Below are 15,778 nucleotides of genomic sequence, written 5' to 3'. Positions count from 1 at the left end.
CCTAAAACTGAATATGTGAGGTCTTAACAACCATTGATTGCATCTCTAATTCTTCATTGGTTTTGTTCCATTTTGACACTTTTTGGTTTATTATTTTTTTATTGTACTGGTTGGTTATCAAGAGGCTTACTCTTTAATGTATTTGAGTCTGAGTATCTACCATTCAAACCATCAGGAACCCTCTTCTTCTCATTCCAAAGATTAAAATTGAGGTTTTTAATATCATTATCAGTCAGGCCCACCATTTAGGAAAAGATCTGCATTTCAGAGAAGACTTAATTCTCAACAAGTTTTAACTCCCCATTTTAAGAAGGATAGATAAATATTTATAAAGATACGTACAATCACCTGCAATGCATTATCGATTTTTCCTAGGTAAGAATGGATGTTATAGTTTTTAAATTAAATTATTACATCTCCATTTCATGATATATCAAATTGATCCCTTGTAAATTCTTTGTTCCAACCTAAAAAAAACTAAACTTAAAAAAAAAAAAACTAAACTTTATAGAAAGTTCAAATCAGCAGCACACTATTCCGCCTGAAATCATTTTAGCTAATGAGGCTCCATTAAGGAACCCAAATCATATGTTCCTACCTTTTTTTGCTATGAAACATCAAAGTCTTAAAAGAAGTCAGCTAAAACAATTCCAGCAGATTTGTTGCTAAGCACTTACGTTATCACACAGCATTCTGTATGTCGCCCTGAATTGCTGCATACAATATGCATGTAATGGGCTAGATTTCATGGGTGTCGCTTCACAAAATTGATTCACATGCTAATGTTGTTCTTGGCTTTTCCAGTTGTTTTGCCATTTTCTTAAATGCTGTCTTTTGCCCTGCCTGCAGTTTATATTGGTCCGTCGTGTCTCAAGTTCTGTTCCGGCAGAGGACAGTGCACTCGACATGGTTGCAAGTAAGCATTTTAAAATAATAATTATACTTCTTTTTTTGAAATGTACTTTGTATATTGAAGCCATGAGTCATTTTAACTTGTTTTAATTTCCTTTTTAAGTTTTTGAGGTCTTTTCAAGACCAAAGTAGTATTCTCCAAATGGAATTTAAGCATAATAGAATTTTAAATGTATGTTGTAAGTGGAAGTTGATGAATAAATAACATTTCTATTAAGCTAAATTGTGAGCAAATTTAGCATACCTCGAGTAAATTTGTGAACAAATTTGAATTCTTCATAGCTTGATGACTGCCTTTTCTGTCTTTGGTTACATTCTTCAGTATGCTGTTTCTCCATAAACTTACTTGTTCTAGTGTTCTTGAGCCATGTTTTAATTCCTATCGGACTTTGTAAATGAATTATGCAAATCAATACTGACCCAAGACTAAAGGAAACTAGAATGAGCCAAATTTAGCTGATTTGATAAGAAAACTCATCTTTAAATATGATTTTGCCATCTTGCTTACTTGTGAAAATCATTTGGGTCTTCAAAATGATATATAATGTATTTTACATAATGATGTTGAATATGAAGTCTGAAATTATATATAGTTAATGTCTAGTCCTCACTTGAAGCATTATGTTATGTTTATAACAAGAATGGATATTCATATGTATTGTCATTCCCATATTAATATTTAATTATAAAATATCCTGAAAATTCCTGAAACCACAATCTTTGTTATACAGATAAGTTTTCAACAACTGATCATCTAGTCTGTCCCTTTTTGTCCTCCAAGCAAAAAGAGTAATAATTAATTAATGGAGAACTCTTAAAAGAGAGTCCTATCTGAAATTATATGCATGAGGCAAGGCACTTGTCAGCACTGACATTAGAGTGTCATGTTAACTTTTTAACTATATTGCAATGAATTTAATTAACAAAGAAATCACACTGCACAATAGAAATGTTTTAAAAAGTATGAAAGAATTGAAAAGTTCCTATTCATATTTAAAAAATAAATATGCAAATCTGTGCTTTTTAATAAAACTACCAACTCCCACTCCGAAACACTGACTCATTAGATCTGGGAAGCATTATCTGGTGTTTCCTCGAGTTGTTATCTTCATCTGTCATCCGTAACCAGGCCATCCTCTCATTTAGTGCATTTCAAATAAAATTAACACAAGAACACCAGACATCTGTGTAATTCCTGAAGTTGTCCTGGAAAGTTTTGAAAACAAATTATCTAAAATGACAGCTGCTTTTATTAATGAAAATAGAAGTGCTATTTCTAAAAGACTCATCTATAATTATAATAGTTATACTTTATACTTCGTTTTTTGTGTACAGTATCCCTGTTAGCACTCGGTGGGTTTATTAAGGGAACCATCTGTGTCACTCATGAAAGCAAATAGAAATCTGAATGACAGTTTTATGCCTTCGGGCATTGTTCTTTTTTGACACTGTACATTATCTTGAATAATCCTATCCTTTTCCTCCTTCTGAGGTTTTTCAGAATATTTTCACCAGTTGGGCCTTGAGTTTTTCCCCTATTTCTGACAATGTTTTATGTAATATTCATTGGTTTTGTTCATTTGTGGCTACACTAAACGTTTGGCTACTACATCCTTTTCCAGCAATATGTGACTTGTCAAGTAGGAGCAAAATTGCATAGAAAAGAAGTTTATATTCAATACCATTGGTTTCTTTTAAATGGATCCTTGTGTTTGGGGCTTTGTTTCTCTTCCCACTCTGCTCCCTCATCACTACTGTTATTTGCTACCAGGATACTACCTCTCCGGCTGCCTGGCACTTTCTTGCCTGTATATAATTCCCACCCAGGGTTTGTAAATTGACAACCCTTTGTCCTGATAAGCCCACCTCTGAAAGAGGTACTGGCGAGAAGGGCAGAGAGCATTACAAACCTTCCTCCATGGATGTCATCCCCGTAGCTTAACGCTAAGGCTCTTTATACTGGCATACAAGGTGACCACAATGCTACGTCTAAGGATGGGAGGATGGTACAATAGGGGATACATCTGGAGTCAGCAGAGCCTCATGCCATTCCTGAAATCTCCGACTGTGCTCCCCTACTGTTCTGCAAAACAAAGGCTGAAAATGTATTTTTTTTTTACTTTTTTATTCTTTAAATATTTTATTTATTCATGAAAGACAGAGACAGAGAGAGAAAGAGGTGGAGACAGGCAGAGGGAGAAGCAGGCTCCATGCAGGGAGCCCGATGTGGGACTCGATCCCAGGACTCAGGGATCACACCCTGGGCCAAAGGCAGGCGTTCAATCACTGAGCCACCCAGGCGTCCCGCAAATGTATTTTTAAATATAAAATAAGCATTTTATCCCAATTACATAACTTTTGATTAAAAGTATACTGCCAAAAGCATTAAATGGAAACTGACTCCAATGTGAGTCATCTCTAAATGATCACCAGTTTCTCCCAATCACTGGTCCTAAGAAGACACATTTAAGATACACAGAAATGCATTTGCCCTGAAATGAGTTCTGGCAGTAGTCTTGTTGGGGGACTAATTCCAATCTGTGGCCATGGTAAACCACATTCCGTTTTCTAATATCAAAATGTGTCCTCTTTAGCTAAGTTTTTATCATTTTTGGAAACTACTTGGCTACTCACAGTGTAAGTTGGTGAGATAATATGTGAAAGAAGTTAACTGTTTGAGGCTTATTTACATGCTCCATAAATATTGGTTTTCTTTCCCACTCCCATCCCTAATGCCAAACAACTTTCAAACTTCACACTGCAGTAGTTCTTGGCATTTTAGGGTCCACCTTCTTGGCAGTATGATGATGACTATAAACCTTCTCCCCCATAATATCCAGTACACAAACAATTTTGCATTGGTTCATACACTCCAATGACCCTCTGTGAGGCCAGCATAGGTGCCCATTTCAGCACTAGTGCTAGAGAAGTAGTTTTCAGAGTTATGCCATAATATCACCATAATATCACCTCATTGGTATTTCATTGCTTTATAAAATGCTTGTTTCAGATTTTAGGAGGTTTTGAATACTTATATGAGAACCCCTCACCCTACTTCAAAAAAGACACCAATTTAACTTTATAATGGGTGACATAGTATATATAATATACTAAGAAATAGTGCAGTAAAAATAAAGAATTTAAAACTGATTCCTAATGAGTAAGTGCCTTAAAATATAGGAAGTTTCTGATGTTCAACTATTGAATTATCTGTGGTGAATTTTCTAATATAAATACAGTAGGAGGCAAGTTGTGTGGGGTGTGTTCTGTTTTGTTTTTCTTTTTCTTGAAGCACTATTATTTGGGATTCCAAGGTGAGCAGCACAGTTCTACTAAGAACATCTATCCAGGTCAAGGTGTTCACATTCCCTTTAATCTAAGTTTGAAATAAAGATAGATTTCTTTTCCAGTCTTTTCCAGATATTTCAAATAATTTCTATCACCAACATAATGTGTATTTTTACATTTGTTCTTAGAGGAAATTTATTCTAAATATCTTAGGAAGTATTTTACTTATGTTTTTCTTACAAATTTAATGAACATAATTATGAATAAAATTGGATACATAATATGCCTTTTACAAAGATTTTAAATTGGAAAAAAATTAAATAAATTGGAAATGTGGGAAATATAGATGCAGATATATTGCTGGCATTGGATAAAGATGAGTGCTGAATTATTGTTTTAACCACAGCTTTTTATAGCAGGTCTGTGCAGACTGCATTTTTCTGGAATATTTGCAGTCAATGCCCTTATCAAGTCTTCAGATTCATTGTTTTCCAAAGACTAATGAGCCTTGCTTACCATTCAGTCAAATCCTGGCCTCTAGACTTCCTCCTCCCTGAATTAGATTCAAGACTCTCTGTAAAGACCAACAGCTTAAAATTTTATTTTATGGTATCTCTTTCAGGTGTGACCCTGGATTTTCTGGCCCAGCCTGTGAGATGGCATCCCAGACATTCCCAATGTTTATTTCTGAAAGCTTTGGCAGTTCCAGGCTCTCCTCCTACCATAACTTTTACTCTATCCGTGGTGCTGAAGTCAGCTTTGGTTGTGGTGTCTTGGCCAGTGGTAAGGCCCTGGTTTTCAACAAGGATGGGAGGCGTCAGCTAATTACATCTTTCCTTGACAGCTCACAGTCCAGGTGAGTTAAGGCAGGGTGGAATACATATAGAAACCAGATGCTAATGATTGAATTGAGATCTCTTTATTTCCCATTTCTTCCCTTTTTTGTTGATATATGCACCTTTCAAGATGAGAGGGAGCTTACAGTTAGTTTATACAGGGTTAATTTGCCCTAGTTTTTAATAAATTAAAAGACATACTGATGACTTTAAGATACTAATGACTGACTAGGTTTTTAAACACATGAAATGTTAGCATCAAAACTGTGTTCTTAGGCCAAGGGCTAGTTAATTATTTATGTAGTTTTATTTATTTGACAGCTTGCAGAGGCTGATTAGATTTAGTCTACATCTTCCCTTCCCCCAGTGCCTAATAAATAATGCAGGAAGGGAATGATTGGCATTTTAAGTGTATGTACACAACTACATAGTATACAAGTATGTATAAATATACACTTATATTTTTATGGACATATCTTCATATAAACATGCATTGACCTCATCTTCTACACATATTCATACATCTCATAGTGAAATTACTTACATTTTATAAAAGAGAGATGAATGGAAACATCCAGCTTTTGAGTAGTTCATTTAAATTTGTTTAGAAATCTTTAAAGCCAGAATGAACATTATGATTAAAAATTTTTATGCACACGCTAATTACAGATAATTCATGTCTAGGTTTCTGCAGTTCACATTGAGGCTGGGGAGCAAGTCTGTTCTGAGCACATGCAGAGCCCCTGACCAGCCTGGTGAAGGAGTTTTATTGCATTATTCTTATGATAATGGGATAACTTGGAAACTCTTGGAGCACTATTCATATCTCAACTATCATGAGCCCAGGTATGTTGGAAAACATTTGGAAAAATGATTAGAGTGATATCTCCTTCCTGGGGAAATAATCATTCAACTGGTATAAGATTCAAGATATTTTTCTATTGAGAGATGATGACAGAGATTGATGCGAGTTGCAATAAAAAAAAAAACTAGCAAGTCACATTCTTCTATTTCATTTGTCATACTGATTTCTGATATTTGAAGAAATTCATTCTCATATTTTGAGATGTACATCTAAGAGAAATATCTTGATGCCCAGGAAATAGAAGAATAGTTAATACTATTATCCTTATGTAACTCAACTGCAGCCTGTTAGATGCGATTTTTATATGGCACTAAATTATAAGTGCTGTTAACAAGTATTTGTTATCAATATATTGTAATGTTATAACAAATTATATGAGATAATAATTCATAAACTCTGATGACTGGTATGTATTTAAAATTTGCATGTAATGTGATTAAGTAATGGGTACAGATAAATTTTTCTAGCATGTATAGCATCCCTGGCAAAGATGGAGTGTGAAGATTCACTTAAAGTCCTTTCTTCAGGCCACTTCTGTTTTTCTTTACCTTATACATTCACAATCTATAGTTGTGATTGTGAGTTTGAAGTTTTTCTTGAAGCAGAGCCATCCTTCAATGTTCACGGAATAGTAATCACACTTAGTGGTACAATTTCAGAAATGTCCAGAGGGTCCTCTCCTCTTCTAGAACACTCTTGACCTGCTCACTGAAATTCATTTAAAAATTGCAGAATAGGAAAATTAAAATACCTTTAAAAAAGGTAACACTGTGGCCACATTACAGTCGGTAAAGAACTAATATCATTTGCCTTTCTGGAAGAACATTTGATCATGGGGAAATATGAAAAAAAGTGAGGGCTTTAGGCTCTCGGTTTGCACTGGCACCAAGGAAAAAAGACAGGGGCACTGATGATAGACTTCATATATTTAAAAATGTTGCCTACAGCAGTCCCTACATTTACGTGTTTATAAGGAAATGAGAACTTCTATTTTCATAGAAAATAAAGTAGGATGTAACAGAAATAATAGTTAACAATGGTTATGAGTTAAAATTACCTACCTTATAAAATTTTAAGAAGACATCAGATGTGTCAAATATTTTCCCTGTAAAGGTAAATGAAAGACTAAGCTCAACTTTCTGACTCAGTAGACACCTGTGAATACCAAAGAAACATTTCATAGAATCTCCATAGTAAATATTAGAAGAAAATTAAATGAAAATCAAGCTGATCATAATAATGGTGAAAGCAGGAAGAAACTATCACTGTCCTAAGTTAACTTGGCCTAAAACACATTTTTTTCTAACCAGGGTGGACAGCTCCAAAATTCAATAATCAATCTTTATCATGAAATTTAATTAATCTTTGTTGATATGAAAAATAATTACACATTTAATGTGCTATTGCAAAGGTGCATTTAATCTTGCCTGCCATTTGACAGCAACATTTTTCTTCTAAGCAGAATCCACATGGCTATTCAGCTCTAGGTGTGTACATAGCTTGAAAGATTAAGATCAAGTGGAGACTTTTTTTTTAAAGAGAACATGGTGGAGGCATCAAGAACACTTTTATTTTCCGTGCCTGTACCTCTTTCCATGAGACCCTTCCTCCATCCTCCTCTTTCTTACAAATATTAATAAAAGGTGACACAGCAGAAGTAGAATTTGATAAATTATGTTTTATATGATAAATAATACAAACCATATAAGTTCTTCATAGGAAAGTTTATATCTTGATGCCTTTAGCCATTTGCTGTATTTTCTTGAGTATAAATTGCTGCCTGTAATTGCTGTCAATTCCATATTGTCCCTTTCGGCCTTCGCTGTTCAAAAAATGAAGTATGATCCATAAATTAGATATGCAAGTTAGCTAACCGCTATTACTCCTGGCTGATTCCTAATAATTTGTTTGCCTGTGAGTCACTCAGTAAATAAAAGAACTCTCTCTGTTCGCTATTTATAAGATGTAAAGCCTGTACATTTATCTAAGCTAATCTTTTAATTCAAACTAACTAGAATGTTGAGTGCTAATTGGTATTTTTAATGTAAAACCTTATATCACTGCTGAAAATAAAATTATTCTAGATTTGTCTTAATTATAGGGCTTGTTTCCTATTTTAAAATTATCATAAGACCTATTTTTATTTTATTTTTGTTTTGATGATGAGAAATGTCTGAGCTTAGTATCTACCCCAAAAGGAAGATTGATAACAGAAAGTTGACCCAAGTCCCTGGGGTCTCATCCAGGAATATTGGGATCAAATGGTTCCATAGCTATTCTAACCGACCACTGCAGCGTGTACAGAGTAATGGAAGCAGAGATTCCCACCCCACTGCACATACGAAGTAAATGTGAAGAGCACAGACTCTACAGCTATGCTGCCTAGATCCAGCTCCAGGCATTGTTACCTAAAAGCCACTTAACATTAGGGAGAATATTTCACCTTTTTGTGCCTCAGTATTCAGATTTCTGTTGGGGTACACTGACAATATGTACCTCATTTATGCAGTAAGAAGTTGTGTTTTTGCATGTGCCAGATACTGTTCTAGGTGCTAAGACACAATAGTGTTTCTGACTTTGCCATAAGGGTATTATCCCAACTTCACAGATGAAGATGCTAAGGAGCATAGAAATTGAGTACCTTCCCTGCAGCTGTGAGGTTATTAACTATTAGGTGTCAGAGTGGAGACTTTAACCCAAGAGTCTGATTACAGACCCATAGTTTAACGCCTCTGTGAAGGAAAATATTCGTCATTTCAATTACTGTTTTCACACATGCATATACATACACTAAAATAAAGGAAAATGACCTTTGAAGTTGCCTAAGAAATTCTGCTTTTCAGTTGTTATTTTTAAATTATATTTATTTTCATCAGAAAGAATAGTAACTGCTTTTAAAATTATTAAAATAAAGGAAAATTATAATATTCTAGTAACACAATGAGCAAATTAAATTATTAAAATTAATGCATAATGTTTTCATCATTGAGCCAGTTTAAGTACAGTTTGTTTTATTTCTTTAAATATTTGATATGTTAACATAAATATTTTATTTGATTTTTTAGTAAATACTTAAAAATTAAAGTGAAAATTACTAAAATAATTTAACCAAATTTTACTCTTCTAATGTACATTGGTATAAAAATTCAGAGATTTAAAGTGTTTAAAACCGTAAGTATTTCAAAGTATTTAAACACCATAAATGTTATTGCTGTGACTTTTTAATTTAAGGAGTGTTTTAAAATTTATATTTCTGTAATTGAATAATGATTTTCCATTATTTAAAAAGTATGTTTTCTTACATTGCAAAAAATTCTGCCAGTTTTTTTTACTGGTAGTTTGTATAATTATTAGTGATGAAAATCATGTCATCCTACCCCATATCTTTACATACAAGTTATTTAAAGAGAAAAGAGATATTATTTTTTAGTAACTCTACATATATAAAAATATATATTTCCAAGATGTGATTTGACATTTTTTACACAATAACTAAGAATAAACATAATACAAACATGAAAATCAGTCTAATTTCTAATTAAACCCAGCCTTAGACATTTAAATTTTTAAATAATTTGTTTCTAAGCTATCCAACTAGTCCCCTGTCTTAGGGAGCTTTCCTTTGCTCACTGGGAAAGAGTCAGTCCCTTTAGTATGTGTTTACTGGGAACACCTCTCCTGGCGTTTAATTGTACATTGATGGAGACAAATGTTCCATTTGCCACTTGCTTCATATCTCACCTTGTGTATGGATGTGAGCAGCATGGTACTGTGATTTATGGAGCTTTCAAGGAGATGTCGTTACAGTGGCAATTAATGTATGGTTCCTGCTGCTGTGTACAGTAATTGCTCCTGGAAATTAGATATTATTCTTAATTTTCTTCCCCATTTGTCACATACAAGTTTGTTGTCATAGCCACCATGACACAGCAAGTCACCTCATACACTGTGCTAAGCTCATGGGAATTAGGAAGTGCCACAGTTCCAATCAGCCTCAAACTGTAATATGTGTAACAAATGCCCAAGATCCTTTTTCAGACTAAGACAAATCCTGCCCCTTTGACAACTGTGTTTTATTGAGTCAGCTTTTCTGAAAGCAGATGAATGAAAGCAGTCACATTTTGGGATGTGTTTAGAAGACTTTGGGACAGACAAGAAAGTGGAAATCTCAGAACAATGTTTATAATAGTGGAGAACTATTTTTTTGAGTGTTGTACCTTAGGGAAAAAAATATTCTGCGGTGAATGTTTGTATTTTAAATATCAATCTGAAGTTTTACTTTTTACTTTTTTTTTCTTTAGAATCATCTCTGTAGAGTTACCAGATGATGCAAGACAGTTTGGAATTCAGTTCAGATGGTGGCAACCATATCATTCTTCCCAGGGAGAAGATGTATGGGCCATTGATGAGATTATCATGACATCTGTCCTTTTCAACAGCATTAGCCTTGACTTTACCAATCTTGTGGAGGTCACTCAATCTCTAGGATTCTACCTTGGAAATGTTCAGCCATACTGTAGCCATGACTGGACACTTTGGTAAGAATTTAGTTTCTGTTGTTGTTGTTGTTATGATTTGCATTAAGGTTTGGAACACAAGAATGATCTTCTGGTCCATCCAGCACTTAGTCATTTGCTGACAAATACTTACTGAATATGAACCACCTCAAAAGTCAAGTAAGATATCTTGGGAAGAAGGACTGGAGACAAAATACTGATAGATTTAAATAAATATAAAATTTCACCATTGTTACTAATCTCAAATTTTTATTTCCCACTGTTACATATAAAAACCTTCTTCAAAAAGTGTTAATAACTAGAGTAACTAATACATTGTCCTTTCATGGAGACCCATCATGATTATGGTAAAATGTGAAATCACTCTAATGACTATTTTAATAAAACTTGTCATAAGTAGTTCTGTTTTAATGCTGTCTTACATAAAGCCCAGGAAGTTTCTTCATCACTAATTTATTAATAACTAAGATCTACTTTTAAACCCATCTTATTAAGCAATATTGGATCACTGACTCATATAGTTAATGTTGTTGGGGTTTCAAGATTGTGGACTATCCAAGCCAAGATCTTAGATTTGTGGTCAAATGCAAACTTCATTATACAATAAACAGTAAATAAATAGTTTAAGACTGTGATTAAGTCCAGGGAGGGAGGGAGTGAATGTCAGGAAGAGAAGCCAAGAGTTGTGCAGAGGCCAGATCCTGTAGAGCTTTTAGGCCCAGTAACTCTAGATTAAAACTCAGGTCTGCATCATTCAAAACTCACAGCCCTCACCAGTGTGCATATTGCCCCTCTCTGGGTTCCTTTAGGGCTTTAAACATAATTGAGGAATAATATTCTAAGAGAGTTTTACTTTCTATGGAGTCATGGTCAGACCAATTTAATTTCTCCAGACGAATCTCACCAAAAGCTATTCACTGCAGTTGTCTCCAGAGAGCATATCATAAATGACCCATCAGTGACCTTATCATAATTAGAGGTAAATTTTACACACCATTGCACAGAAAATTACCTTTGATGGGAATTGTGCATGGACATCACATCTCACACACAGCAGGCTAAATTCTAGCATCAAAATGACAGCTAATGGAATGGAAGTACAGCTGGTCACTTTTGCTGCAAGCACTGTTGAACTAGATAGAATGAAATTTCTATATAGCAAAGTATGAAAGGTTATACTGTGTTTTCTATTTGATAGCCTCCCTCAGATGCTTGTTTTTATGGAAATTCTTTCTTAGTCCTAGAGCCTACAAAGAAGACAAAGGAGTGAGGCAAAATAAGAAGATGCAAAGATGTAAACCACAATGAGATTTCTTAGAATTATATGCTTCTAAAAATTTAAATTGACCTGAACTAATAGTAATTCAAGTTGGCTGTATATCATAAACTATATCCCCCAAGATTCATGTAGTAGGTTTTTTTCCCCAGCAATTTTAATACAACAAAGAGTCATATCACGAATGCAAGTCCTGTTATCATGTTTATTTTCATAAATAGTTAACATCTGCTCAAATAAACTCCAAAGTTGCTGAGCATTTTCATTTAACACTTGGATTGAATACATGATAACAGCAGTTTAATTTCGGTGCTTTGATCAAAACCCTAAGAACAATATCCTTTCACACAAGTCTGATGAATATTCTTAACCCACCACTGCTTTAATTGGTGGAGATACATTTACTTTGTGAAAATACAATGACAGTAATTATAGAAAACCATAAGAAAATATAAATAATTGTACAATCCCCATGGGTACCTTCGGCAGCACCGTGGGAGTTTTATTAACAACCACATGTGAGCAATCAGTTTTGACTTTCTGATCTTCTCTGTAATGGAAAGGAGTCGTCTTGGTTATGAAACAACAGCATATACTCTGGCGGTGATAATGAGACTAGAGAAATACATTAACTACTTTAATAAGGACATGAAAAATTCCCGGTGCTCATTAAAATGAAGCAACATGGAAGATCTCAAACTGTTCTCATTTTCTTAGCCAATGAGTCAGAATAAAACTCCTTTTCATGACATTGTTTTCTCTCTGCTGCTGTTGAAGAATATATTGTTCAAGTTCAATGTGAACTCACTTTGGCAATGTTTTTCAGAAATACTTGTTACAATATTGAAATTCAAGTGATGGTATTGACCAGCTATTTATCCTAACCACCTAGTCCAAAATGAGTTATTTGTTTTCTATGTAAAACCTTTGGAGTGTATTATCTTATTAAGTAAACATTATTTGAGCATGTTCAAGTATGTAGCCTCTGCCCTTCAGTGACCTTGCTTCTCTCAAGGGAAATTTTGATATGTATACATGTTCCATACAAATGGCTGGTGTTAAATTAATTATTATTGGGTTTTCCCAGCTGTGAGTTCATTTGGTTCTCATTTTCTAAGTCATGACTTTCCATGTGCATGGATTGTTGTTGCTGAGTGTTCTCCAGGGAGAACTTGGACAATTGCTTTTTCATTAGAAGAATTACAGTCAATATGCTGTAAATCATTTTACAGTGTGTCACCATAGAGCACTTTTTTCCATAGAGAAATGAATTGCTGTTAATTATTTGTAGTACTTTCCTTTCTTCCATGCTCAGTATCTGATATCAGAACCTCTATCTGCTTTATATTCTAGAAATAGTCTTTAAAATATCATACATATATTTTAAGATCACTAAGGGAATAATTTAATTAAGATTTGTTAAAGACGGGAATCCCTGAGTGGCGCAGCGGTTTGGCGCCTGCCTTTGGCCCAGGGCACGATCCTGGAGACCCGGGATCGAATCCCACATCGGGCTCCCGGTGCATGGAGGCTTCTCCCTCTGCCTGTGTCTCTGCCTCTCTCTCTCTCCCTCTCTGTGACTATCATAAATAAATAAAAATTAAAAAAAAAGATTTGTTAAAGACTATCCAATTAATACTATTAGTGACAATACCGAGGGACAATGACATTCCTCTGTATTATCAAATAGACTAGCAAGGTATACAGGTAGTAACGACATTGCTGTCATACAGATGAGGTTTTAGTTTCAAAATGTATACAACTGTGAGGGATGGTTGTTACAGCATATTAGAATTGGCATTTGGTTTTAGTAGCAGAGGTAAGGAGTTTTCCAGACAAGCAAAAGCTGAGGGAGTTCAGAGCGCCTAGCTGGCTCAGTTGGTATGGCATGTGACTCTTGATCTCACGGTCGTGATTTCAAGCCCCATGTTGGGTGATCTTGGGAGACTACTTAAAAAAGAAAAGCTGGCCAGGCTGTGATGGCTGAGTGGTTAAGGCACTGGACTCGAAAAAAGAAAAGCTGAAGGAGTCACTTCTCTCCCTCTCTCTCAAATAAATATTTTTTTTTAAAAACCTAGTGTGAAGATTAAAAGACAAAATTAGTAAAAATAACTATAACTACAATAATTTGTTAATGTAATTTGTTAATGGATATACAAGATAAAAAAAGATGTAAATTGTAACATCAAGAACATTAAATGTGAGTAGAGAGAGTAAAAACTGTGGAGCTTTATAGTATACATTCAAACCAAAGTTATCAGCTTCAAGTACAAATACACTCTTACAAATATATGATGTTTTATGTAAGCCTATGGTACTAACAAAACAAAAATCTATAGTAAATACACAAAAGATAAAGAGAAAGGAATCTAAGCATACCACTACAGAAAATTACCAAATCACAAAAGAAAAGAAGGGAAAAAATGAACCAATGAATTAAAAACACCTAGAAAACAATTAACAAATGGCCATAGTTAGTTCATACCTATCAATAATTACCTTAAATGTAAATAGACCAAATACTCCAACCAAATGACATTAGGGGCTGGACGTATAAAAGAAATAAAACCCAACTACATGCTGCCTACAAGAGACTCATTTTAGCTACTTAGGACCACACACTTTAACCTGAAAGTTAAAGGATGGAAAAGATATTCCAGACAGATGAAAGCCAAAAGAAAGTAGAGTTAGCTATTGCTTATATCAGACAAAATACACTTTAGGGGAAAAACGGTAACAAGAAATCAAGAAGGTCACTATGTAATGATTAAGGGGTTAATCCAACAAGTGGATATAACATTGGCAAATACGTATGCACCCAACATAGGCGGGCCTAAATGTATAAAATAAATATTAACAGACTTGAAGGAAGAAATAGACAATGCAATAATAATAGAGGACTTCAGTAATACTTTTTCAACACTGGATAGAGCATCCAAACAGAATATCAATACGAAAATATTACTTAAAAGTCACACTAGCCTAGATGGACTTAACAGATATTTACAGGACATTCCGTCCCATGCAAAGAATGCACATACAAGCACATACAAAATATTCCCAAGCACATACAAAATATTCTCCAAGATAGATCATATGCTAGGCCACAAAACAGGTCTTAAAAATTTTAAGAAGACTGAAGTCATATCAAGCAACTTTTCCTACTACAATCATATGACATTAGAAATCAATTACAAGGAGAAAATTAGAAAATTCATAAATGCAGAGATTAAACAATCAATGGGTCAAGAAAATTTTTAAAAATTCAAAAAAATCTTGGGACAAATGAAAATCGAATTAGAGCATGCCAAAAATGTATGGAATGTTGCAAAAAGCAATGCAGAAAAAGAAGTTCATAACAATAAATGCCTACATTAAGAAACAAGAAGGATCTCAAGTAAACAACTTAACTTACACTTTAAAGAAGTAAAAAAGGGGCAGCCCAGGTGGCTCATCGGTTTGCGCCGCCTTCGGCCCAGGGCCTGATCCTGGGGATCTGGGATCGAGTCCCAACGTTGGGCTCCCTGCATGGAGCCTGCTTCTCTGACCTCTTGCTTTCTCTCTCTGTGTGTTTCTCATGAATAAAAATAAAATCTTTAAAAAATAAAAAAAAATGAAGAAGTAAAAAAGGAAAAGCTAAGTGCAAAGTTAGCAGAATGAAGGAAAGAAAAAGATCAGAGCAGAAATAAATAAAATAGAGATTAAAAAGTATGAAAGTTGGGCAACCCGGCTGGCTCAGCGGTTTAGCGCTGCCTTCAGCCCAGGGCCTGATCCTGGAGACCCGGGATCGAGTCCCAGGTCAGGCTCCCTGCATGGAGCCTGCTTCTTCCTCTGCCTGTGTCTCTGCCTCTCTCTCTCTCTTTCTCTCTCTCTCTCTGGTCTCTCACGAAAAAATAAATAAAATCTTTTTTTAAAAAGTAGGAAAGTCAATCAGTGAAAGTAAGAGTGGGGTTTTAAAGATTTTATTTATTTATTAGAGAGAGCGTGAACAAGGGGTGAGGCAGAGGGGGAGGGACAAGCAGTCTCCCCACTGAGCAGGGAGTCCAATTTAGGTCTTAATCCCACAGTCTTGGAATCAACCTCA

General features: G+C 34.7%; 1 protein-coding gene across 2 annotated transcripts in view; it reads left to right on the top strand.

The window, feature by feature from the left end:
- Positions 1-15,778, top strand: part of RELN (reelin) — a 498,583-nt gene that overhangs the window by 341,371 nt on the left and 141,434 nt on the right. For both annotated transcript variants that reach the window (XR_013360335.1, XM_077863957.1), the window contains exons 17-20: positions 850-916; positions 4,823-5,056; positions 5,721-5,882; positions 10,203-10,439. Coding sequence is in view for 1 of the 2 variants with exons in the window: in XM_077863957.1 (XP_077720083.1) it covers positions 850-916; positions 4,823-5,056; positions 5,721-5,882; positions 10,203-10,439 (700 nt within the window). In the remaining variant the exon portion in view is untranslated. The remainder of the gene's footprint in view (positions 1-849; positions 917-4,822; positions 5,057-5,720; positions 5,883-10,202; positions 10,440-15,778) is intronic.

Source organism: Canis aureus, chromosome 21 (genome assembly GCF_053574225.1).
Source record: "Canis aureus isolate CA01 chromosome 21, VMU_Caureus_v.1.0, whole genome shotgun sequence".
Taxonomy (NCBI): Eukaryota; Metazoa; Chordata; class Mammalia; order Carnivora; family Canidae; genus Canis; species Canis aureus.
Note: the sequence above shows the minus strand (reverse complement) of the source record. Positions and strands in the feature narration are given on the sequence as shown.